Genomic DNA, 27778 nt, shown 5'->3' on the forward strand with positions numbered 1-27778 from the left:
ATTTTGCACTAATCTCATACATTTTTACTTAATTTTATTATAGGCGTAATATGATAATCTACAGGATGAAATTTAGGACTTAATATAAAATTGTGTTTCATGCTCAGTTAACGCTGGTTAGTATAGTGCATTTACTCTTTTGTTGAAATAAATCTAAAAAAAATTGTGGTTTCTATACATTGTTGAAATACGAAATCATGAACAATGTATGGAAACCGGAAATTCATCAGACTTATTTCAACAAAAGAAGTAATGCATTATATTACCCAGCAATAACTGAGCATGAAACATTAATTGTATAGATAGCTATGTTACGTAAGCGTACGCACGCACAGATGCATAGGCGCGAGCTTTAACAATGAGAACTAGATGGCACCTCTTTCCATACAAACCAATAAAGTTCTGAGATACCCGTCTATCTCCCTATATATACTGTAGTCTTTGTAATAAGTTTTCATTTCATTGGCAAATGGTATGTATAGTGAATAACGTAATTTTATCAGAAAAGTATCGTTCATTCAAATGTTTATTTATGTTTGTTTAAGAATTTTACGGCTAGTATCGATTTATGACATAAGTACTTGGTGATACTAGGGTGATACAATACAAATGAACAATAAAAACTACGAGCGCTGCACTCATTGCAACCGTCGTAAATGGCTTACGACGGGTTGCCTTCGTAATGGTTAAAACCAATGGAATGCAAACATTTGCAACGAACCATCGATAGCAAAAGAGATTATAGCAATGCTGAAATAGTTCACTGTGTGTTTCTACCTGAAAGGAAACCTCCAATGAATCCAAGCAAATTTGTAAAATTTTGGAAAAACAAATTGTTTATTTCTGGCAGTGTCCGGTCTTTGCAAAGATATTTTGGCAACAAAACAAATGGAGAAGATCATATTTGCAATATAAGCAACAAAAACAGATGTAATGACCCTCTACATTGGAAAAACGAACTGCAATCATCTCAGAGAGCGAAGATAAGAAGGTCACTGAATATAGTAAACAAGTAATGAAATGTCAACATTCAGATGGTCATTCGGTTCTAAGAGGACACCACACACGAGTCTTTGGAAACTTGTGCCATATATTGTCAGCTTTCCAAGTGAGTATACATAATGATTATAATGCATGCCATTTCATTATTATTTATTCTGTAGTTGCATTGTGATGGTGGAATGAATGACTAATATACATCACCATTTGAATTCAATTCAATATTTGACGACCGGATGGTCAAGTGGTTAGAGAACCTGACTACGAAGCTTAAGGTCTTGGGTTCGAATCCCGACCAGGGCAGATATTTGTATGAATAATACAAATGTTTTTTCTCGGGTCTGGATGTTTAATATGTATTTAAGTGTGTATTTATCAATATATGTATGTTTATCCTTTGCCTAGTGTCCATAGTACAAGCTTTGCTTAGTTTGAGACTAGGTCAACTGGTGTCAAGCCCATCATGATATATTTATTTTTTATTTTTATTAATTCCAGACATGGCTGGTATTGGGTGGGATATCAGCCAGCGAGGCGGATGAGCTGTTGGCAGGTCAACATGATAATGTTTCCTTGTACGGGATTCTTACGACTCCCGGCATATCTTTGTGTCTCTTTCGCTGTGTAGGAAGAACACTACATGCCAGACTCCGACATTGCAAATGGACTATTTTCATTGAATAATGAAACGTTTGTGCCTGCAAATAGGATATCTGAACATTGTTCTGCTGTAAATGTAAAAGCTAATCTTTTCGAAATGCCAGTCAAATTAGCTAGACCTTTAAACAGGTGATTTAAATTATACTTATTTTTATACATGTAGATGCAATTCTTAAAATATATTAATTTTGAAAGTAGCACGTACATCCTCATTATTAGGGGGAAACATATATTATGACCATATGTCGCACTTCAGCGGGCATTTTGCGGGCTGCCATTTGGTAAGGTTCACAAATCAATTTTCGAGTTGTCATAATAAAGTATTTGTACTTGGTATTTCGTACCTAGTATTTGTAATGTGTAATTTCAAACACCTTAGCAACTTAGGCTGTATGTTAGTTTGGTATCTATTTTTATTGGCAAATTTGGAAAAAATATTTGCATAATATGCTCAGTTGTTAAATTAAATATACTACATACTTTTACTTTATTTCAATCTTATTTTTATTTAAAATTGAATGGTAATAAAAAAAGATAAATAACATACATCCTTAGTTGCTAAGATATTTGGAATTGCACTTTACAAATACCAGGTAGCAAATACTAAGTACAAATACTACATATGAAAACTCGAAAATTGATTTGTGAACCTTACCAAATGACAGGCCCGCAAAATGTCCGCTGGAGTGTGAAGTATGTATATGACTTGCAAAATGATACATTATGGCTTGTTGTGAATTCTTTTTTTTGCATTTTTGACCTTGTCTGAAACTTGAACAATTATAGAAGTTCTTTAGCTTTTCTTTACTTATTGAATTCAGCAAAGCCTATAAAGTCTGTACTCTTGTCTGTCTGTAAATGAATTTTAGTTTTTAAATTAGTAGGGAAAATTATAAATCATTGTTATATTTTCATTGTTCAGATTTGCAAGACTGGATTCCCTACAAATGATCTGCAGATTTGTTATAAGGCAAACAGTTTCTGCTGAAATATGGAGTAAATTACCCCTGCCCCCAATTTGATATCTTATCTGTCGACAGGCAGTGATTACATAGTACCCACATAGCTCCTTCAATTCTAATGTTGTGCCTTGATACATCAAATGTATGATTGGCAATATTTACAACTGACCACTTGAGTAGCTTGTAACATGTTATATATGGTTCCTGATTGGTCAGTTCAGAGTGTATGTATGAATGTGTCAGCCTACTCTTATATATATCAAAATGAAAAAAGTATTTATACATTTTTATACAAACATATTATATTTTATTATAAATAATCTGTGTATTGTTATGATGTGTTTTATATGTAAATTAATGAGTAATGAACTTGTAATGAACAAGTAAATTCGCAAAACATCTTTACTCAGCTAAACTAATTAACAAATACTGCCAGTCACAAAAACACATTAAGTAAGTACCTATTATCTGTTGAAAATAATGTTTTATATTGTGTTCTTTAAATATTATACTCTTCAAATTACTTCAGTGGATTCATTCCCAACACATTTTTAGCCTGTAAAAAATATTAATTAACAAAACGAACTTTACTTCATGAGACTCCACCCAAGTATTTTTTTAATATAAGAATTTTAAACTTAATGGCCGAAAGTTAAATTTTTTTTAGACAGTCTTAGGAGGTTAACTAATTCAACACTTAAGAGGCTGACAAGACCTAATTTTTTGAAATTGATGTTATTTAAGCAGTTTTTTAAGAAAAACTATTTGTTCTAGCTCATCAAAAAAATATATGTTAATATTCATCATATTTCAAAGATAATGGACGGACTCGATACATAATTGGACGAAATCGGCTCGATTAAAAAAAATTGCAAAGATTGGTCTAAAATTCTTTAAACGGTTTTATGTCTTTATTTTTTAGACGTATGAGTCTGTATTAAGCCAGGCAATTAAAATATCGAGTAAGACTTCTTATTAGTTTATTAAAATAAATCGCTAAGGAAGCTGTGTTACAAAAACGGAATATTTTCTTAGAAGGAAGAGTGGCGCCATCTGCGGCCAAATATTAAAACTTGAACCTGCGTTCATAGAGTATGCTACATAACCTTTAAAGTTAATATTTCAAACACTCCCACTTAATTTTACAAGGTTATATGTAATTACGTACCCTCACTGTACAAAAACTAAAAAGATCAACTTAAAACCATTGAGACACCAATACAAAGGCTAACTTATCCTATGTATATAGTTCAATCCAACTTACTTATGACATACTAACAAAACTTAAAACAGCACTCTGTCTATAATCTGCCTAAATTTACAAAAAGGCAGAGCCTTAGTAAGAAAAATCTGCCAATTGAGATGAACTTTCAACATATTTAATACTTATTATATTACTTTCAACTTTTCTCTTATGAAATTGTATCTGACATCAATGTGCTTACTTCTCTTGTGAAAAACTGGATTATGAATCAATTTAATTGCACTCTGATTATCAATATTTAAAGTTACAGATATTTGAGGCTCATTAATGTCTAGCAAAAATTGCCTAAGCCACAATATTTCCTTAGCTGCATCGCCAGCAGCCATATATTCTGACTCTGTAGTGGACAGTGCCACGGTGTTCTGCTTTCTACTACACCATGTAACAGGCCCACCATTCATAAGAAATATGTATCCAGTATTCGACCTTCTGGTGTCCACATCTCCGGCAAAATCAGAATCTGAATACCCTACCAGCTCACTATCACCATAGTACCGAATTGACTTTTCTTTTGTATTAATTAAATACCTTATAATTCGCTTTAGAGCATTGACATGTGCAACACCAGGGTTGTTGACATACCTACTCACAAGGTTAACTGCATAAGATATATCAGGTCTAGATACAGATGACAAAAACAATAAGGCTCCCACTGCTCCCTATATGGGAACTTATTACACTCAACAATTTCATTTTTTTTCAACTGTACACTAACATCTGCAGGTGTAGTACAACCCTTAGCATCTGTCATATTAAATTTCTTAATTATGCTCTCTATGTACCGCTTTTGACTGATAGTCACACATCCTTGCTTTTGACTTATCTCCATGCCAATAAAACAATTACAATCTAACACTTTTATTTCAAATTTCTGTCTTAAGTCATTTAAAATGATGGCTAAAATATTTCTACTCTTTGAGATTAATAATCCATCATCAACATAGATAATTAGCAATACTTTGATATTATCAAAATATCCTACAAATACACAATTGTCAGATTGGCATGGTTTGAACCCATATGTAGTTAAAAAAGAACAAAACTTTTTATTCCAGCATCTAGAACTCTGTTTAAGCCCATATAATGATTTGTTCAACTTACATACTTTAGATGACTCAACCTGAACACCTTCTGGTACCTCCATGTAGATCTCCTCTGACAGCTCGCCATACAGGAAAGCGGTCTTCACATCAAACTGCTGCATCTGGAGGTCATTTTTAGCTGCTATATTAATAATAATCTGATAGAATCATACCGACAAGTAGGAGAGAATGTTTCTGTGTAATCAATGTCCTTTACTTGTGTGAATCCTCGAGCACATAATCTTGCTTTGTACCTTTGTACTTCTTTACTCTCTTTCACACAAAACACCCATTTACATGTAATAGGCTTCTTTTTCTGTTCTATCAGTTATTGTCCAGGTATTATTCTCATGAGACTGAAGCTCATCTTCAATGGCTTTCTTCCATTCCCGACAATTGTACCAGTAATTGCGTCTTCATATGTTTTTGGTATCTCGATTTCAATAAAATTTGCTTCCAAATTTCTATTATGCCTGGTCGAAGCGTCATATTGCTTCTGAGCTCATCTTCAAGTGAAAAATATCTAGTAGGGTGATATGTTTCATCAATATCATTGACAACACTCTGCATACTGTCATCAGATGATGTTTCTTGCGCATTGTCTGTTTGTGAAGTGTCATTTTGCGATACAGATAATATTCCTTGTTCTTGTTCATTTTCGTTTACCTTTATTTCATCATCATTTACTTTTATCTGTGCAAAATTTTCTCTTCGTTCTAGGATACAATTTTCATCAAACTTTACATCTCTGGATATAGTTATTTTTCTTGTAGTTTGATCATACATTCTATAGTTTTCTTGGTCATATCCGACCAACAACATCTTCACACTTTTCTTATCTAACTTCTTTCTTTTTTCTTTTGCGATGTGTACATAGCCCACAGAGCCAAAATTCTCACATGCTGTAGACTTGGTTTTTCTCCATACCAGAGCTCATATGGAGAAACATCAGGTGTCTGGCTGGATGATGTTCTGTTTAATAGGTATACTGCGCAGTGTACAGCTTCTGCCCACAAACTCAAGGCAACATCTTTAGCATAGAGCATAGACCTGGCACTTTCCATTATGGTCCTTAATTCTCTCTCGGCCCGGCCATTCTGTTGGGGTGTGTAAGGGGCTGTACACTCATGCTTTATTCCTCGATCATCCAGATATTTCTTAAATTCATTATTCACATACTCACGACCATTATCTGTGTGAAGAGTGCGCACGTCATGCAAGAACTTGTTGTTTACAATTGCATTATATTTTATGAAACAATCAAGCACTTCACTTTTCTGTTTCATGAAGTAAATATGGCGATAACTTGTTGCTCCATCTTTGAAAAGAACAAAATATCTCATTCCTGACACAGACAGTTCCTCTATAGGGCCACAGACATCACTATAAACAATATCTCCAGGCTGAGATGGGCCCCTATGGGATGTCTTGAACGGTAGCCTTGCTTGCTTGCCATATTGACAGGCTTCACAAACAAAAGTATCACTTCCAGTCACTACCACAGGAATAGCACCATTCTTACTCATGTTTTGAATTTCTTTTATATTCACATGACCTAGTCTCTCATGCCACACTTTAATGTTTGAATGCACTACATTACAACTTTCTTGCTTCACAATTTTAATGTCCAACTCATACAGATTGTTCTCTTTTAACTGGGCGCACATCACAACTAAATTGTCTTTCATTAAAACTGCACTTTGATTATTCTTCACTATTATGTACCCTCTTCTGGTAGCTGCTCCTTCAGAAAATAGATTTCTCCTCAGATCAGGCACATAAAGTACATCTTTTAATATACTTTGCTCCCACTGTCCCTTAACCAGTTTGCTTATTAAAATAGAACCTTTGCCACATACTTGAACATCTTGTTTATTTCCCAATTTGACAGTTCTATTTGCATCTCCACTTTGATACTCAATGAGCTCGCAGAAAAATTCTCGCTTGTATGTCATATGCATTGAGGCTCCGCTATCCAATATCCATACATTCTCTCCATGCGATGGAGAAGAACTATTCTCAGCACTAAATGCTAACATGTCTGGCTGCTCTTGGTTCTTGCGAACAGATTTCTTTGGTGCTTTGCAGTCTCTTGCAAAGTGACCCCTTTTATTACAATTGTAACATATAAAGCGATGACTTGAGTTGACTTGATTTGTATTTCCTTTAGCTTTCACATGTTTCACATTGCTTTTACTAGTCACAAGAGCCATCTCACTGCTTGTATCTTTAACAAGACTCGCCTCCTCATCAATCAACCTTGACGTCAAGTTCTGAATAGTCTGACTGGCTGGGTTAAGTGACAACCAAGCCTGTCGAAGCGAACGATATGATGATGGCAATGTACTCAATATTTTCGTTATTATTGCAGTGTCACTAAGTTCTTCACCAGATTCTCGTAATTGTTTTGCTAAGCTTTCCACTTTCGAGACATGTTGTGCCATCGTGTCACTTGAACTATAACAATATTGATAGAATTTTTCGTGCACCATCATCTTGTTAAATTCCGACTTGTGTTCATAAATTGCTTCTAATTTGGTCATTACTTCTTTCGCTGTTTCACAATTTTCTATCAGAGAAATCTGATTGAGATCCATCGATGAGGTTAAAATAAACATAGCCAACCCATCTTTCTTATTCCATGATAGTAACTGGTCGGCATTTTCAGGTTTTAATTCATTTATATCTATGCCTTTCGCTCGTAAAGCACACTTAACCTGAAACTTCCACTGCTTGAAGTTACGACCATCAAATTTTTCAATTTTCATCGAGTTTGCAACCTCCATTTTTAATTTCGCCGGACGGCTGCCGGTCTCGTGAATAACTTTGAAAAAAACTCTGCTCTTTACTCTTTTTACGCAGTGAATACTAATATTTCACGTATCCTGGGCCATAACCTATTAAGCCAGGCAATTAAAATATCGAGTAAGACTTCTTATTAGTTTATTAAAATAAATCGCTAAGGAAGCTGTGTTACAAAAACGGAATATTTTCTTAGAAGGAAGAGTGGCGCCATCTGCGGCCAAATATTAAAACTTGAACCTGCGTTCATAGAGTATGCTACATAAAACCTTTAAAGTTAATATTTCAACAGTCTGCAATTAAAAAAATGAAGTGAACATATTCATATCTAAATAACTAACGAGTCATATTTCACAAACAATCCATACTTTTTTTATTTCAATATTTATTTATTATTATCATCCGAAACCCGGCTGCTCAGTTACAGCGACAGTGGGCTCTCGTTTACTCCGATACAAACAGACAGTGTGCGTCGACGCGCAGTGCTAGACGGACCTATGCTTCTCGTTTGCGCATCGAAAACTTGTATTAAAAATCTATGAACTGTGTGCATACTTATCAGAGTTTAGTTTATAAGAAGCGTAAATATTTAATTAAGCGTGCTAACTGTAAATATTATATTATAATGGGGAATAAAGACAAAAATAAAAGGGTAGCAAAAAAGCGCTCGTATCGTCAAAAATACGATAGGATGATTGAATTTGTAAAGTAAGTACTTTTAATTTACTATATTGATAAACTTTGAGGTCAAGGTCGACGCTCGATTTACGACCTTATAGTCTGATCTCAAGCCGAGCGCTGGTATTCTGCTGCACTATTCGTAAGGACTAATGTCGTGTGATAATAAAATATCTGTACTTACAACAGCTGATTGGTCAATGCACTACCTACTTCGATATTTGTTTGATCTTGAATCGCAACTTATAAAACAATATTTCTTGTACATATTTTAGTAAAAATAAAGGTATGAAGCAAAACGCAGAGAAAAATTAAGAGCAAAATCAACAATCGGGAATGGACTTGCATACCTACGTAATTAATTTACTTAGTCCTTATCATAATTATAGATACATTATAAACACATTGTTGGTACAACTATAAAACACTAACAATAAATAAATATACAAAAATATTTACAATACAAATTTACTCGGGTAGCTAGCTAGTATAACGTGAACTCATGACATGTAACAATTATGCGTAATCCGCGGGCGCACTTACTGGTTAATGTGAAACTCATTCAGTTTTACACCTTCGTACAGTGATATAAGGTCCTCATTAAAACGCCTCTTCAGATGCAGTTACGGCTATGCCCACTAGGAAAGTTTTGTTTGCATAGAGCTATGAAGTGTTAGAATCGATTGTTAGCTTTATTTGGACGCAGTAACGCACAGTTATATCAATTTATTTATGTACCTACTAACTTTGATGTCAGTCGTTAGTAGTCAGTCAAAACCTACTTGTACGCGATATTTAAATTATAGTGATTTTGAAATCTATCATTTTAATTCATAAATCCTCTAGGTAATTTCATTGATGACCGTTCCTTGTCCTTTTTTTTTTATTCGACTGGATGACAAACGAGCAAGTGGGTCTCCTGATGGTAACTAAGAGATCACCACCGCCCATAAACATCAGCAACACCAGGGATATTGCAGATGCGTTGCCACTCTAGAGGCTTAAGATGGAATACCTCAAGTGCCAGTAATTTCACCGGCTGCCTTTATTACCTGTCACACAATTCCTTCCAAATTCGTATGATTGATGATTAATAAATTGTTCACTTCTCATGCTGTTGAAATGTAACTTTAGTCTCTGCATATTGGGACTAAAGCTCCTCATTAATCTCCAGGGATTAAAGTAGTTTTTTTTATTTACGTTAGGAACCCCTAAAATAGCTCGTTTTATGCTATTGTTCTACAATCTACTATTTCAAAACAACAACAACAAGTTGCTCAACTGACACTCGCCGGATCTCAGACTACCACCGCCATTCGTTTTTCGTGTGTCGCATCATCCCGACTGCTCGTGTAAAAATCAACTTAAATCTTTTAATCTGCAAGTTTTTGCTAATTTAATATCTCAAAATGGGTAAAATCATGATGATATCTTAATGACATCATGATGATATCTTAATAAATTATAATCATACATTAGCTAATACCTACAAAAATACTGTCATTTTTTCTAATAAATCTTAACTACTTATATTACATATCCAAATTTCATTCAATCTGCTCACACTTTAATTACGAAAATGAATTAAAAACCAACTATATTTTTTTAACGATGTCCTGTCTGTTTTCTTCTGCACTCTATAGGAACCTTACAGGAGTTTAACGCCATCTACCGGCAGGCGTGTTGATGTCTGATCGCGGTCGCTAGCCGAATGCAAATAGTTATAGTCATACTTGTTAGAGACAAAATGCTGCACTTCGTGAAGAAAGCAAGCCGCTTTGCACAGTGATAGTACAGGCTAAACTGAGTGATTTGACTCGCAGCAGCGGAAGTTTCACCCCTTAGGAACAGAGATGGCGCCACTTCTTTAAAAAATATTTCAAAAAATTCTACAAGCTAAAGTAATAGACCGATTTCAATGTTTAATATCTCAAATGAGAGCCTATTATATACGTTACTTATAAAAAAATACAAAAAAAATATTTACAAAAAACTTTTGTCAAAAAATGCCATCTTAAGTTTTTTTTTCTTACCTGATTTGTAGTTTTTACTTGATTGCTTAAAAAAACTGTATGCAACATGAATGGTTTAATGCATATACATATTACTGAGTACATAACAAGTATTTTAAAAAAAAACCGACACCGATACCTATCATATTTAACGAAATATGAAAGTTTAAATGTGAGCACAAATTTCTTTAAAAAATATTTCAAGAAATTCTACAAGCTAAACTAATAAACCGATTTCAATGTTTAATATCCCAAATTAAAGCTCATAACATTCTTTATTGACAAAAAAATATAAAAAAAATATTTACTTAAAACTTTTGGCAAAAAAACACCATCACAAGTTTTTTTTTCTTACCTGATTGGTAGTTTTTATTTGATTGCTTATAAAAACTGTATGCAACATGAATTGTTTAATGCATATACATATTACTGAGTACATAACAAGTATTTAAAAAAAATTCGACACCGATACCTATCATATTTCACGAAATATGAAAGTTTAAATGTGAGCACAAATTTCGTTAAAAAAATTCAATAAATTCTACAAGCTAAACTAATAAACCGATTTAAATGTTTAATATCCCAAATTAAAGCTCATGAAATTCATTATGTAGAAAAAAATATTAAAATAATATTTACTGAAAACTTTTACCAAAAAACGCCATCTTAAGTTTTTATTTCTTACCTAATTGGTAGTTTTTACTTGATTGCTTAAAAACATTGTATGTTGTATGCAACATGAATGGTTTAATGCATACTTACATATATTTCTGAGTAAATAACAAGTATTATAAAAAAAACCGACACCGATACCTTTCATACTTCACGAAATATTTAAGTTTAATTGTGCACGCTTTTCTTACAAATAAATTTCAACGAAATCTTCAAGTGAAACTAGTTCTCTGATTTTAATGTTTAATATTAAATGAAAAGAAGAACGAAAGTACCTAATTTATTGAAGAAAGAAGTTTTTTCCTGGTGTTACGAAAAAATATAATTACTTTAAAATTAGTAATTATTAAGACAAAAAATAAAAACTACCGTTTCCGGCATAGTTGGTTCTGAGAAGTAATATATATTGCTTAGTAGTTGGCGAATTTATTTAAAAAATAGCTTTTTATCTGATAGGTAGGACTACAGCTTATAGATATGTCACATTTGAAATAAATGACTATGAACATCAATGTTTATCAAATATTTAAATTAAAACCTAGAAGTCCTCTTCGGGTTCATCGGCATAGATGTAGAACTGAAAAGGAAAAGTCGTTTTGAAGTACTTGTGCTATTCCAATACTACAAAATCACAGATCTTTTAGACACGGACTGTGTTGCTGTAATTACTGTTGAATTATTTTTGTGCCTAGTTGATTACCATTAGATCTAAAACTTTGTGCCTACCTGTGGAAATCAGTGGTCAGCATACAAAATAACCCTGCATTGAATATTATATTAACTTACTTTTGATTTGTACAGCCACCTTTGCAGGATTTACACTGGGCAGTGCATGGTAAGCTGACCCGACGACACCCCCAACGCATGGTATCGCAGCCAGATTTGCAGCCACAATACTTAATGGTCCAAGAGGCTTACTTTCTTTTGACAACTCTCTTTTGCCTTAGTCCATCCCCAAGAAGATGGACATGGTACGGAAACTTCTGGTTTCAGAGCGTTTCTCCCTATTTGGCCCGCTTGGTAAGCTGCACGCAGTGTATGTTTATAGAGAGCATGTCCATACCATGTCCATCTTCTTGGGGATGGATGGACTAAGGCAAAAGAGAAGGACTCCAGAATTGTCGGCAGTTACAGCGATTTGGTTGCAATTAAGCCTCTTGGACCATTGTGGCTGCAAATCTGGCTCCGATACCATGCGTTGTGGGTGTCGTCGGGTCAGCTTACCATGCACTGCCCAGTGTAAATCCTGCAAAGGTGGCTGTACAAATCAAAAGTAAGTTAATATAATATTCAATGCAGGGTTATTTTGTATGCTGACCACTGATTTCCACAGGTAGGCACAAAGTTTTAGATCTAATGGTAATCAACTAGGCACAAAAATAATTCAACAGTAATTACAGCAACACAGTCCGTGTCTAAAAGATCTGTGATTTTGTAGTATTGGAATAGCACAAGTACTTCAAAACGACTTTTCCTTTTCAGTTCTACATCTATGCCGATGAACCCGAAGAGGACTTCTAGGTTTTAATTTAAATATTTGATAAACATTGATGTTCATAGTCATTTATTTCAAATGTGACATATCTATAAGCTGTAGTCCTACCTATCAGATAAAAAGCTATTTTTTAAATAAATTCGCCAACTACTAAGCAATATATATTACTTCTCAGAACCAACTATGCCGGAAACGGTATAGTTTTTATTTTTTGTCTTAATAATTACTAATTTTAAAGTAATTATATTTTTTCGTAACACCAGGAAAAAACTTCTTTTTTCAATAAATTAGGTAATTTCGTTCTTCTTTTCATTTAATATTAAACATTAAAATCAGAGAACTAGTTTCACTTGAAGATTTCGTTGAAATTTATTTGTAAGAAAAGCGTGCACAATTAAACTTAAATATTTCGTGAAGTATGAAAGGTATCGGTGTCGGTTTTTTTTTATAATACTTGTTATATACTCAGAAATATATGTAAGTATGCATTAAACCATTCATGTTGCATACAACATACAATGTTTTTAAGCAATCAAGTAAAAACTACCAATTAGGTAAGAAATAAAAACTTAAGATGGCGTTTTTTGGTAAAAGTTTTCAGTAAATATTATTTTAATATTTTTTTCTACATAATGAATTTCATGAGCTTTAATTTGGGATATTAAACATTTAAATCGGTTTATTAGTTTAGCTTGTAGAATTTATTGAATTTTTTTAACGAAATTTGTGCTCACATTTAAACTTTCATATTTCGTGAAATATGATAGGTATCGGTGTCGAATTTTTTTTAAATACTTGGTATGTACTCAGTAATATGTATATGCATTAAACCATTCATGTTGCATACAGTTTTTATAAGCAATCAAATAAAAACTACCAATCAGGTAAGAAAAAAAACTTGAGATGGTGTTTTTTGCCAAAAGTTTTCAGTAAATATTTTTTTTATATTTTTTTATCAATAAAGAATGTTATGAGCTTTAATTTGGGATATTAAACATTGAAATCGGTTTATTAGTTTAGCTTGTAGAATTTCTTGAAATATTTTTTAAAGAAATTTGTGCTCGCATTTAAACTTTCATATTTCGTTAAATATGATAGGTATCGGTGTCGGCTTTTTTTTAAAATACTCGTTATGTACTCAGTAATATGTATATGCATTAAACCATTCATGTTGCATACAGTTTTTTTAAGCAGTCAAGTAAAAACTACAAATCAGGTAAGAAAAAAAAACTTAAGATGGCATTTTTTGACAAAATTTTTTTGTAAATATTTTTTTTGTATTTTTTTATAAGTAACGTATATAATAGGCTCTCATTTAAGATATTAAACATTGAAATCGGTCTATTACTTTAGCTTGTAGAATTTTTTGAAATATTGTTTAAAGAAGTGGCGCCATCTCTGTTCCTAAGGGGTGAAACTTCCGCTGCTGCGAGTCAAATCACTCAGTTTAGTCTGTACTATCACTGTGCAAAGCGGCTTGCTTTCTTCACGAAGTGCAGCATCCGGCCAAAAAATGGCCTTAACAAGTATGACTATTAAGCTTCTCGCCGCTCACTTATGAATAGCGCTGGGAGCAAGTAGGCGGAGCCAAAATCCCGAATCCTCAAGGGCATTTTGGTGTTGACAGCGTCTTAAATTAATAATTAAGATGACAGATTTTATGAAGGAACTACTCTACTTAGGTAGGCAAGTACTTAATTTTTATTATTCCAATACTAGCTTGTGCCCGCGGCTTCGTCCGCGTGAAATTCAGTTATCGCGTGGTTCCCTCAGTAACTGTGCATTTTTCGGGATAAAAAGTAGCCTATATCAATCTAGCCCATAAACTATCTCTATGCCAAAAAAAACGTCGATCCGTTTCGACGTGACAGACGGACAAACAAACAAACACACAAACTCATACACTTTCGCATCATTTATAATATTAGTATGAAGAGTTTTACAATACAATACAATACAGTATGGATTAAAGAGAAAAGATCTCACCGTCACAAAAGCAGCACTTAAAGTTTGTGGTGTTGCTGAGACAGGATTCAAGCTAAGTGCTGCTCGAAGTAACTCTGTATCTCTAATACGTGCTGTGATGAAACTCCTCGTCCCGCTGTTGCTTGGACTGCTGTCAGTTAAATAGAACAACTCTGAAGCTTTGTAGATCCCCGCCAAACCCACGCGGCGAATGTACCAATTAAACTGAAACAGTTTTAATGCTACTCTTAGGGTATTTATTTATTATTGAGCTCTAAACTTGAATATGCAAGAATCCTTAGTAATTAGACACATAATATTTATTGCGGGAATATTGCGTATGTGCGTGCACCGCTTTCCATTTATTGTGTATTATCCAGATTTTTAAAATTTATTTTATGAATCCTTGTTGGTTCCTTAGAACATGTGCGCACATTATATGTTTTTGATATTGCTATATGTATTAAAATGTAAAAGGTTATTATGTTAAGCTTTACTGATTGCAACGAAAGATTCTCTGTCTGTCTGTCTTTTACCTCGTCATGTTTAAACCGATTTAGAAATGATGTAAGGACATATTGGGTTGAGTGAGACCCTACCTAGGAAGGACAGGATAGTTTTTATCCCGTTTCATTGCATAGATAGGTAGATATGCATAGACAAGTATTTACTTACGTCCACACTTCGATCTCCTGAGTGGTAACATATATCATCAACTAAGGAAAGCAGTGTTGCTAGGCAGTTAGGAACGTTGTTTGGAAGAGCCTGAATAGCCATTGCCTTTGGCCATGTACTCCTGAAATTAAACAGAAAAACAGAAATTAGTACAAAGTACTGACGCGAAATATTAGAATCCCACTAATATTATAAATGCAAGTTTGTAAGTCTGTTAGTTTGTTTGTTACCTAATCACGCCTAAAGCGCTGAACCGATTTAGATGAAATTCGGTATACACGAACGGTTAGAGTCCCGGGAAGGACAAACAGGATAGTTATTATCCCAGAAAACTGCATAGTTCCCGCGGGATAGCGATAAACTAATTCTACGCAGACAGTCACAGGCAACAGGCTAGTTAGATGATGAAATTACAATTCGTTCATATTCAAACCCTACCTATCTAACTGCACTGTAGTAAGCAAGATACATACTTTTATTATCATAAAAAGAACTCACTTATAGGGTTCAATCATTAATAGCCTCGTCATAATTGCATTTTCAATAAATTTGGCTGGAACTTTGGTTTCGATCAACTGCTCTTTGGGCCACTGAAATTATGAGAAAATGTTATTAACAAAATGTCTACTACTTATATAATTGTGACATAATTCAAATAAAACTAAGCTTACACTTTTCATTTGCTCAACCAGTTCTTCATTACATTTAACATTGAAGTAGTGAACAAGGTCTCCTCCCCCGTTAGGAAAGAGTCCATGGGTAATACCAGGATACCCAGCAGCCTCAGCTCCTGCACTTAGCGATTCTACAGACCAACCACTCTTGGTAACAAATTCTAACGCTCTCTCCAATATGCGATTCTTAACATTTTCTTCATACTGGTGCTCTTCATGTTCAGTGGCTGTTATTGTGGTAGGAGTCTTAATATCTTTATCAGTATTCAACTGGCTATAGCTTCTAATTTGTCTTTGGATATTTCGTGAAGGTACAGATGCAAGAGGAATTATAAACCTACGACCATTCCTTATGGCTGTTAACAAAATTGAATAGTTTATTATCAAATAGTACATTGTGTCTTAAGGGCGGTAACAAGGAATTACGAACGAGAGTCTATTAGAAGCCCGAAGTCGAAGACTGAGGGCTTTAATGAGTCGATGTTCGTAATTCTAGTACCGCCCGTGCGACATACAATGTTTTTCATCACATTTGCGAATAAAATTGTATATTTGTAAAAGAAAAACTAATATTCTTTCAAAAATTGCCGATACCGCTGACTACGCTCTTGGCAGCGCCAGCCTCCGTTTACGAGCAAGTGTGATGAAAAATAATTTAAACATCTAACACAATTGGTATCCTACTAATATTATATATCCAGGTTTGTGTGCGTTTGATACTCTCTCATGCTGAAACAGCTGGATGGATTTGGTATCCACCTAATAACTGGATCTCAGGAATGACACAGGTTCATTTATATTCCGTTATCCCACAATAAAGACATGAAATTTTGTATGGGAGTTCTACATTAACTTAAGATTAAAAACATAATAATGTAATTGTTGGGAATGAAGTAAAATTATGGTAAAAGCCCCAAATTATAATACAACTGCCAGGCCTAATGGTTCATGCATGTGAAGTAAGTCATGGGTAAAGGCTAGTAAGTTTTATACTTCATTTATTTTTTTCAGAGTGAGGCAGTGCTAAGGCATTTGCACTGTGTTTAATAACTTGATGAAGGAAAGCCATTGTTATTTTTTTATTTTATTACAATTTATTACAAGAGGTACAATTTAAATTAACATTTCATGTTGTCTCCTAATGGTTAGTTAAATCCATGCATTCCGATAAGCGGGCAACAAGCCCTTCCATCAAGTGAAAAGCATTTAATGCAGACTTGATTATCTCTTTTTTATTGTTAGGTGGAATTTTGTCTAGCATATTACCACCTACATAGACGGATACATTCACATCTTCAACTATATCTTTACCATCTTCTATATCCTTCAATTTCATTTCATAATGTGCTTTAGACATATTCAAAGCAGTTCTCAATGTTGTTAAGTACTCAGATTCAACATATGAGAAACAGTTTCTGATCCCACTTTTATTTTCTGTGTCTCTAATAGATAAATATCTGAGGAAGTTTAATGCAGAGATAATTTGATCAGTCAATTCCATTAAATCAGATTCTGCACCATGTGGTAGATGGCAGATTTTCTTAATCAAATCGAAAAGCTGAGGGCCAGTGAAACAGGCTGGTAATTCAGGATCTTTAAATGCTTCGTCCACTGAATTTTTTAATAATGTTATAGCATAACCAATCATCCCTGAATGATTGGCAGTGCCAATCAGATATTTTAAAAGCATGTATCTTCCACTGTATTCAAAACTGAAGATGTGGTGGCAAATAGCATTCACTGCATTTTTACGTAAAGTGTCATATGTTGAAAATATGGCTAAATTCATTAATGCTTTACACAAGGTAAAGTGAACTGATGCTGATAATAATGTTTGGGAAGTGCCTTTAGCTAAACGCTTCAAGAGTGCTTCACATAGATTCAGTCCTTTGGACAAAGGGCCATATTCTGGGCAGCTTAGTAAATGTATTACACAAAGCATTCCAGTGTGTACTGTATACTCTATAGAGTACACTTGTGGTATTGCTATATTGGGGAGTTCAAATTGTGAGGAGAAGACAACATAATACAAGCCTGAAAGCGTGAGCATATTAAGTTTCTCTTTATGCTCATAAGGAGGCTTTTCTTCATCATAATTAGGCTCTTTGGCTTTGGATTTTTGATTGTCCTTGTTACATTTTTCCACATACTCAAGAAATTTTAATACATTTTTCTCTAAAGAGCATATATCTTGGATAATAGTATTACAGCATAGTCTAGCTTCACTCTGAGCATTATGTTCAATATCCAAATCAATGCAGATTAAAGGTTTGCCAAGAAGGCTAATCATAAATGCAACAATTATCTGTTTGGTCCTAACACTGGAGTCAGGTGTTTTCAACTCCTCAATAAATGGTTGATAGAAAGGAGTAACCAAGGAATATACTTTTATGATTCTTCTGATATTGGGATCACACTCTGTCAGCAAGCGCTCTTTACCCTCCAATTCAAATTCATGAATAGGAATGTTTTCAATATAAGTGCTAATGGAGTTTAAACACCATTCCAGTGACCGTCCTCTCTTCAATGTCAATTTCTTTAATAGCTGTTGCAATGGTTTCAAAACTATAGCAAACTGAGCATCATTCTTTGCTACTTCAACTTGCTCAATGAACTCCAAGAGGGCTTCCTCAGGTGTTGCTTTCTGCACAATGATGGATAGCAGCTCTTCACAGGTACTGTATAAAGAAGGCTTAATCACAATGGTCTCGTCATGAATCTTGCCTATGGTTAATGATATCATATCCCAGCAGTTATCCTTGAAGCTGTTTGCATATTTTTCATCATTATGAACACTGAGAACTTCTTTATACTTTCCTGAATCTAACAAATTGGACACTAAGTCCACAACATCTACTTTATCACCCATGATGCGGTCGATGGTAGTTCTACAAGTAGTACTATTCAACCAAGAGCGTGCAACGAATTCTGAAATAAGGCAAATTGTATTCTAAAGGAAATAATCCTGTGTTTACGTGGTCTGACAGAAATCGCGGGTCGTATGGTAAATAACTGTTGATACTTACAACGAAAAATGCATGGTAACTTGCTCATACTGGCGTATTGTAATACTAATGATTTTGATGATGCAATGAGTTACTCCCAGTCCGGTTTATGAGAAATTTGTGGATTATTTCTCTATCCCACTAAAATGTCCAGCGAAGCGACTGCAGTCAATTTACATCAGGAAAAGCTTACACCCTCATTGCGTATGAGAAAACGAATGAAATTTTTCTAAAACGTTCCGTTTTGATACAAATATCTGCCTGCCATTTGTTTCAAAGAAAGATTAGGGTAACATCGGTCTTCTTAAACTTCCTTAAACGGCAAGTGCGTAAAACAGAACATAATTCATTTTGCTGTTCGAGAAATCGTTAAAACCTCTCAGAAACGTAATTTATATGACACGCTTAAATGAGCATACTTGACAGTCATCACATTTGTTGTTTTTTTAGAAAAATATGGCGCTATTCCATTGGAGGACAATTTTGCCAGTAGTCATGACATGACACTGTCACTTTTGTTTGACACTTGACAGATAGATGCTGCCTACTCTGTGGACTTAAAGGCGCGGCCACATGCAAATCGCTCGTCGCTCGTTTCCTCTTAACGTTAAATCTGGTCACGTGACATAGCTATAAAGCTGAAAATTTTGAAATTTATCGCTGGAAGAGAAAAAAACGTTTAATTTCGTGAACAACACTGTTATTTTTATCATTCACTCCAATTTATTTTATTTGTACCACTGCCACGACTGCTACTAAATGAGATTAAGAAATCAGCTTCCGACCAAGATCATTCCTGCAAGAGCAGCCACCTGCAGGGCTACTACGAAACACGAAGCTTGAAGTTCGTGTCGTACCGTCTCTCTCGCTTTCGTAGAGTATAAGTGTCTGTCAGAGGGACCGCACGACACGAACTTCGAGTTTTGTAGTAGCTCTGCTGGTCGCTGCTGCTTGACGCGGCGACTTGACGCTACTTTTTCGAGACGCGGGAAATTCAAAATCACATTCTAAATGGGGTCACGTGACCAGATTTATCGCTGCGAACGAGCAATGAGCGACTGCAGTGGCCGCACCTTACGTAGATTGATTATGATAGTTGATTACTTTGGCAACTTGCGTTTGCAGTTTTTTATATCAATGAGATTTTAATTTTTTGTACATTTCTAATTCATTAGAAAATATGGCAGCCAAACAGAAAAATATTTTTACTCGAAGTAAACCGTTGATGAATATTTACAGTGGGGTGGATCACGAAGGAAAAGAGGTGAGACGAAGTGGGAGGCTCAAATTTAATAAACTGAAAAAGTACAATTTTTAATTGCTTATCAATGATTTAGGTGGAAGTTCGTGAAGATGCAGAGCAGTTGGTAAAGTGGCACGAGATATCTGATGCTCTAGTGGCGGCGGGGTACTACCGCGCTCAACTCCAGGGGCTCTCGGCTTTCGACAAAATTGTCGGGGGACTGTCCTGGTGCATAGAGTTGTGTGACATCGATGTAGATGTCAGCCTACTCTTTGAAGAAAACCTTACTATTGGGAAAAAAATGTAAGAAAGTGACTACTTTGTGGCAACAGAAAACTCAAAAGTAATCACTATTCTAATTAGAATTCACGAAGACTTATTTAAGAAAATTAGTAGCTTACTTGGCTCAATAGTTTAAATGAACCTTTGTTTTTCTTGACAGTGCACTTACTGAGAAAATAGTCAAAGTCCTGCCTTCAATGAAATGTCCACATATCATAGAACCCCATCAAATCCAAGGGCTTGACTTTATCAACATATTCCCACTGATACAGTGGCTCATTAAATACTCCAGCGAGTTCCGTGAGGCTAAAGAGGATGAACTCCGCAAGTTTGCTGTGATGCAATATGACAAAGACCATATCTTTGAATCAGATAGAGCATATTTTGAGCAAAAAGAAAGGCTTTTGAAGAATTTATGTGTTTTACAGGTACAGCAATAATAATATCCCCAAAACAAAAAAATAATAATTTGACAACAATCAATTAATTTGTTGCACATTTTTGGCATCAGTTTTCACTAGAAAATGCCAGCTGAACAAAAAAAATTGTATTATTCTATTTAATTGTAATGCATAGTTTATCTTCTTTATGTGTAATTATTATTGAGTCTTGTAATAATTAAATTAGAAATGTTTTATTTTTATTTCAGGATTTATACAAACCATGCCGGGTGCGTAAAAGGATAGGTGGTTTACCTGGGAATGAGTTGGAACAAGTGAATGCAACACTGTCAGAATATGATCAGCGAATGCTCCTTCACATCACCACACAACATGATGAAAAGAAGAAAGATGAGGGGCTCGACTTCCTGGTGAGTTGACAAATCTTTATGTGCTTAAATCGTTATTATATACAATACAATGACTCTAAAGAACATGTAATGAACAATACAGAGAAAAATTACATCTTAAGTAATACCTTACTGTGTGTGCTGGGACTAAACTGAAATAAATATTAATACAATTAAGCTATTTACATGAAAATTAAAAGATTTATTCGGGACACACACACACACACATATAAATAATAGATACAGAACAAAAACATAATAATAATAAAGTGAAATAAAGACATCAATCATACATCAATTTAATGGTTAGAAACTGAGCCCAGCTTGGATACTTTACAACCTAGGGCTCTTGAAGGCTAGAGTGAATAGGCTGTTACTGAACCAGTGAGATACACCTTTTCATCAGGTGATATGGGGGTTAATCACGGACAGTTTTATGTAAAAAAAAGTAACAGATTCACAAACTTGGTTTGTGTAAGGGATCTGACTGACTATATAAGCATATCTCTATGGGTAGAGTTAGTAGAGATGTAAAAGTATACATATAAGTGTCAAAGAAAGCTTTAAACATCCTTTGTTTTCTACAGGGATACTGCATAATTTAAAACATAATTGGATTTTATTTTTTGTTTCAGTATGATTATGAAAAAACCTTAGCTGATCCATCTGAAATCACAACAGAGGTTAATAACTCACTTATCAAAACTTGTGCTTTTCAAAAACTACTTTCAATTTATTCAGTGGCATGATATTAATTACAAATTGTTAAATTTTAGACAGATAGATACAAAAATCAAGAGAACAATGTGGATGCAGCGGATACGAAAATTCACTATGCAGTTTTACATTCTGAGCTTACAGGAGAACTTTCTAAAGAACTTGAAGAAAGTGAGAAAATGAAATATTCTGAGGAAGTAGACAAGCTCACAAGGACAGTAGACATCATGCAGAAAGATGTGGAGGAAACAAAGAAGACTCATGAAAATAGAATGGAAAATGCTAAACAGCAATATTCTAGTATTTTACATAAGTTGCAAAAAATTACTTACAAGATGATGAATTCGGATGACAGCAGGTAAGCATTAAGCATAGAACATGTCATAAGCAAGGTTAATACAACAAATAAAGACCTGTTATTGGAGGTTTTTTTCTCTTTTTAATGTGAATCTGAGTATAATTTGTTATTCTGTTTTAGTGACAAAAATGTAAAGAAATTCTACAAAACTTTAAAGGAACTGGCACGGGAAAGGAATGAACTCTTGCAAATAATCCAGCACAGAGAGAAAGAATATAAAAAATTACAAGAAGAACTAAGGTACATATTCTGACTACTTAAATAACATTTAGTTAACCAGAAAAGTTAAGCGTTAATTCTGTGTGAGGTGTGGTGTCCAGAGGATATATCAGCAGTGTTCAAGATGCTCACAACTTTCATTGCAATGATGATGAGATTGATGAGGCTGTATTGTCTAACATACTTGGAATCACAATTTATTTTTATTATTTGAATAATCATATACAATAATGATGAGAGTATTTTAAAGATTCTCCTTGAAGGGCATCTGCGACCGCCTGGGGGTCGCGACCCACAGATTGAAAAATACTGCGTTAGACTATGCATCCTCTGGATGGTAGAGACCATGCACATAACATAAGTACTTACTAAATTGAAAATTCTGAAAAGAAAACAAAATAACACATTTGGATTGACAAAAGTTCTTAGAATTGTCAGAAAAAAAATTGCTACTAATATTAATTCGTATTAAAAGCAAACTACGCTGTCTTAAGCCACCATGCCACTATATTTTTTCCCCTGCAGTGCTGCACAAGATCCTGCTGTCAAGGTAGAGGAACAACCTCTTACTTCAGAAGAGCTTAAAGAATTCAAGCTGAGAGAAGAAAAGATAAAAGCTTTTATTATCAATATGCGGCTGGAGCTTGCAAAGTTAAACCGGGATGTGTTGAGATACACTGTGGCCATTGACGAAGTGCCCGGCACTGCAGAGCTGCTTCAGTATGAGAAACGGTTTATTGAACTGTATAACCAAGGTATTTATTTTTTCTTAAAAAAAAAACGAAAATATGGACATTTTTACCCTTTTCTAGGCCCCGCTAATTTAGATAAGATGCTGCAACAAAATTAATCATAGTTTTATATTGATTATCTAACAGGGATTAGTTTTATAACAAAAATATTTTTAACAACTTCAATTGATTTTGTACCATATTTACATTCAACAATCTAATAGAATATTAGACAACAATCTAATATTTGTGTACATTAATGTGGTCACTATATGCCCTATGCCTGGAAAAGGGTTAAATTGCCAATTAGACAGAGCCAATATGTTATAATAAGTTATGAGTTTTCTAGAGAGGAATGGAATGCTCACTTTATTTGCTCGTATCTTACTAATTTTTTCGATTTCTTTTTGTTTCCAAATTTGTATCATGTTAAGTTATTTAAGATTTCTCTTCAATAACTTAACATTTGTGATTTCTTGAATCAGGCGTTACTTTGCGGAGCTTTTGCTTTGGTTTAAAGCGGTTGATGTGGTTTATGTGGTTTATGGCTGTGCATAGAGGGGTGCTGGTACCAACACTCATGTATGGAAGTGAAAGTTGGGTGTGGCAGGAAAGGCATCAGAGTAGAATAAATGCGGTAGAAATGAGAGCGTTAAGAAGTATGTTAGGTGTGAAATTGAGTGACAGAATTAGAAATAGTGCAATAAGGGAACGCTGTGGTGTAAATGAAGGTATAGTCACACGGATTGAGAAAAGGATGCTTGGATGGTTTGGGCATGTTGAGTGAAAAAATGAAAACAGATTGACTAAGCAGATCTATAAGACGAGCATGAATGGGAATGTTGGGAGAGGAAGGCCTAGACGAACGTACCACGCTCAAATCGGGGACGTTCTGAAGAAAGGTCGGGTCAGGAGTACTCTAAACCGACGTGCATGCATGAAAAGATTGATGAATGTAGAGGAAGCGAGAGTTGTATGCCAGAATCGTAGCAAGTGGAAGGATGTAGTCTCTGCCTACCCCGTTGGGAAAGAGGCGTGATTTTATGTATGTATGTGGTTTATTAGTCTAACATCTGGTAGCATGGTGTACGGTTGTGTTGCTCTGAAGATGTGCTCTGGTTGAGTTCGAAACTAGTGTGATGGTAGGTGGGTTTGTGTGATGCAGTTTTTTGTTTGAAAGCAGGTTTTCTAGCGATGATTCTTAGACTTGTTTCATCAAAATCGGTTCAGCCATTTTTGAGATATTGAACTTTGAAGTGACAAAGTCGGGGGTTTTCCAACTTTTTGTTAGGTTATCGTTAAAGTTTAAACTTTGCCTTTTTGTGTTATTGTGATTGTTACTGACATTTTTGTTTTATTTCTAGTTGCATCGAAACACAAGGAAACCAAACAGTATTATATTTTCTACAATACGCTTTTCGAAGTGAAACTTTATACCTCAAAGGAATTAAGTTTATTAAATTCGATCTTGGATAATTATGAAGAGTAAGTATTATTTACAAGGTATCGTATTTTGAGCACCTACAACAGTGTCCCTGAAAGCACATGATTATAATGAAAACTGGACAAATATCACCTCTTGTTTTTAAACATAAGACTAGCTGTTGCCCGCGACTCCGTCCGCGTAGAAGTATGGAAAATAGTTTATATCCTATCCATATAAAAAAAACAAAAATATATAAAAAAAAAACATAAAAATCGGTCAAGCCGTTTCGAAGGAGTTTGGACACAAACATTTTTGACCCGAGAATTTTATATATTAGATTTTAGGAAAAAAAACAATGAGAATTTCTTTAGCATTCTCAAGCTTTACGTGCTTCACCTTTGCTTGATTTTCGACCTGCTTTTGAAAGAGACTTTAAACTCCTGATTTGGTCTTTGATAATAAAACTTGTATTAATCACCTACAAAATTTATGAAGACAACGATAATTCTTACATCTCGTCTCGACTATGACTAGTGATTAGGTTTTTTCCCATGCAGAATTTCCTGTTTACATTATATGGCATCGCAAATCATAATACTCAATGCTCATTCATGCATTATCATAAAGATCAATGAAACTTCATTAAATTGTTACAGAGCCATGTCTTCAGCCAGGAAGCGAGAGGAGTTCATGTCTCAATTTGAATCTATTGTCGAGTGGGTGAATCAAACAGTTAAAAAGGTTGAATCGAAGTTTAAAAGTGAAAAGGATCAGAAAGTCGCCCTTCACGCCGAATATTCTCGTCTTATGGACGTCCAAAGGCAATATGCGGCTACTCTTAAGAAACTCGCTGAAGAAAGACAGAAACTAGGCAAAAGGAGGCACAGCTGACTCGTGGATCGAGAGGGGTGTTCGTAAAACAAGTGCAATGATTTTAAAATTTTATAAGTGTGATTGATCGTACAGAAGTACAGTGGATTTAGATAATACTCTTTGATGTTAAATATGAAATGATGCGATTAAGGATTTCCAAGGCCACAAATAGAGCACTTCAATTATTTAATCCAATAGACAAGCTTGTCATATAGAAGACTAGATTATCTACTTCCCATTCCCAGTTATTCACTGGAACAAAAGGAAAATAAAAGGGACAAGTAATAAACTTCAAAAGCCAACGGGAAGTACTATTTTCCTATTTTTAATACATTTATATTTTTTCTATTGCATTACATTATTACAGGCCATAACAACACAATTTTATTGAGTTTTTAATATGGTTAAGACTGACATAGTTAGCTATTTATATACTGTTCTATTTTATTTGTTTTGTGAGGGCTGGAAGTAATATTACACTATTTATGAAATTAAATTATTTTATTTCAGTAGATTTTTTTGAAAACGCAGTTAATAATTAAGTAACGTTGCAATTTGACGCTGGCACTACACTCTGCGGGGTGTTCCTTCTTGTTCGTACTGCGAGTTCGTGGGATTTTTTCTTACTTGTTGCACTGCGAACAAAACCATATGATATATGCTAAAGTATATTCTCACAAGTCTGCAGTTAGGGCTGACTGGGAATTAATTAAGTCGAGTTGGACCCATTATGTCTCAATTTCATTTTACTCTTATACCAACACTCCTAGATCTCAAAAGAACTTGTGTCAAAATACCTAAATCCCAGAATAAGACATTTTTGGAATAAGATGCAAATAAATACTCTAAGTAGTTCGCAGTGAGAATAAAAGAAAGCGGCTACAGTCAGCTAGCCGCGTGGTAAGGAACTCAAATCCCGAAGAATAACGTAGCCAAGTGTAGTGCCGCCGTGACAGAGTCGTATAAAACCTCTCGGTCTGACTGTAGCGTGCATTGGCAATCGCTTATCAAAGTGTAACCACATTGCCATGTGAGTGACCTTTATGGCTGCTGTGACCGTGGCTGTGACTATGGCTGTGGCCGTGGCCGTGGCCGCTGTTCGACTTCTTGTACATGGTAAAAGACACGAGTTCTCTGTTGGCGTTAGTCATCGCCATAGCGTGAGAGACCACGTCGTAGCCAAGTATGGCGTGAAGGCGGTTGACCACCACCAGCGTGAGACCCTTCTGTGAGACGCGAACCGTGCGCTCCTGGTCAGAAGAAGTCGCCACTGTCATGTTGAAGGATGAGTTCAGCTCCTGGAACAATTTTAATTGTTTAGGTGTTTGACGACAGCATTACTTTGTCATAGCAGTTAAAGATAGATATTTAAACAATATAGTTTGCAGAGTTGGAGAACCCAACTGCTGGTACGTTTAGTAATCTATTGTTGTCATGATCTGCCCATTAATTTAACAACCGCATTTTTATTTAAACCTTCATTGATAATACAATAAAATACAATGACTCTTTATTGTATCTACACCAGAAATAGTAAGCGATACTGAAAACAGGTACACAGAGTGAAAATTACAAGGTAAGAAATAGGCGGCCTTATCGCTTACGATCGATCTCTTCCAGGCAACACAACAACATAATAATGCAACTTTGCTATTTAAATTTGTTTCGTTTACCTGTCAATAACTCGTAAAACAAACATACCCTGACTAACGCCGCTCGTTCCTCGCTCTTCAGCCCGTATACCGTCGCACCCTCATCCTTTGAGAGATGGGGCGCGCTCAGGCTGCCCATAACCATGATATAAGGCATTTTGGCTTCACACTTGACTTAACACGATAATCACCGAAGAACAACCAAGGTCATTTTTGATTCCGAGAACTTAGGTACAATTTAAATATAATGTCGGAGCCAGCGCGAGGTTGCGCGGCCGTGTGTTAGTGAACTCTGCCAGGTAGGCACTGGCGCTGGCTGCACACAATGGTCATTGGTCGTTGACGTGTGGCCGTGTGCGCCTGCGCATGTGGGCTAACGTGTACGTGTAGCGATGGTGTGACGTCGCGTGGCCTTCACGGGCGTTTGACTGCGGGCATGGCACGGGCAGCAGCTACTACGAAACTCGAAGTTGGTGTCGTGCGGTCCCTCTGACACTTATACTATTTAATACGAGAGCGAGAGGGACCGCACGACACGAACT

General features: G+C 35.1%; 3 protein-coding genes and 1 pseudogene across 5 annotated transcripts; 2 read left to right on the plus strand and 2 right to left on the minus strand.

Annotated features, from left to right (window-relative positions):
* The first annotated feature begins 477 nt into the window (after positions 1-477).
* On the plus strand, positions 478-2875 carry LOC141430027 (uncharacterized; annotated as a pseudogene).
* A 181-nt stretch (positions 2876-3056) lies between these two features.
* LOC141430445 (glomulin-like) lies at positions 3057-19203 on the minus strand. 3 transcript variants are annotated; one of them, XM_074091141.1, is made up of 7 exons: positions 18967-19203; positions 18215-18868; positions 15938-16296; positions 15765-15856; positions 15267-15387; positions 14613-14816; positions 3057-3177 (listed from the first exon to the last, which is right to left on the minus strand). In XM_074091141.1, exons 2-7 carry the CDS (start codon positions 18807-18809, stop codon positions 3142-3144), a joined length of 1407 nt encoding a protein of 468 aa, XP_073947242.1. In that variant the 5' UTR covers positions 18810-18868; positions 18967-19203; the 3' UTR covers positions 3057-3141. The 3 variants fall into 3 exon arrangements, with proteins under 3 accessions (XP_073947242.1, XP_073947241.1, XP_073947240.1); XM_074091140.1 differs by lacking the exons at positions 3057-3177; positions 14613-14816; positions 15267-15387; positions 15765-15856; positions 15938-16296 and having other exon boundaries at positions 16306-18890; XM_074091139.1 differs by lacking the exons at positions 3057-3177; positions 14613-14816; positions 15267-15387; positions 15765-15856; positions 15938-16296 and having other exon boundaries at positions 16307-18868.
* An 802-nt stretch (positions 19204-20005) lies between these two features.
* On the plus strand, positions 20006-26093 carry fidipidine (coiled-coil domain-containing protein 93). Its single transcript, XM_074091142.1, has 10 exons — positions 20006-20209; positions 20283-20491; positions 20631-20898; positions 21120-21281; positions 21896-21943; positions 22037-22335; positions 22456-22575; positions 23080-23309; positions 24650-24770; positions 25368-26093. The coding sequence occupies exons 1-10, from the start codon at positions 20126-20128 to the stop codon at positions 25600-25602; spliced, it is 1776 nt and encodes a 591-aa protein (XP_073947243.1). The 5' UTR covers positions 20006-20125; the 3' UTR covers positions 25603-26093.
* LOC141430447 (uncharacterized) lies at positions 26067-27604 on the minus strand. The gene is made up of 3 exons (XM_074091143.1): positions 27286-27604; positions 26624-26882; positions 26067-26219 (listed from the first exon to the last, which is right to left on the minus strand). Exons 1-3 carry the CDS (start codon positions 27391-27393, stop codon positions 26152-26154), a joined length of 435 nt encoding a protein of 144 aa, XP_073947244.1. The 5' UTR covers positions 27394-27604; the 3' UTR covers positions 26067-26151.
* Between the last annotated feature and the right edge of the window lie 174 nt (positions 27605-27778).

Source organism: Choristoneura fumiferana, chromosome 8 (genome assembly GCF_025370935.1).
Source record: "Choristoneura fumiferana chromosome 8, NRCan_CFum_1, whole genome shotgun sequence".
In the NCBI taxonomy this organism is placed as follows: domain Eukaryota; kingdom Metazoa; phylum Arthropoda; class Insecta; order Lepidoptera; family Tortricidae; genus Choristoneura; species Choristoneura fumiferana.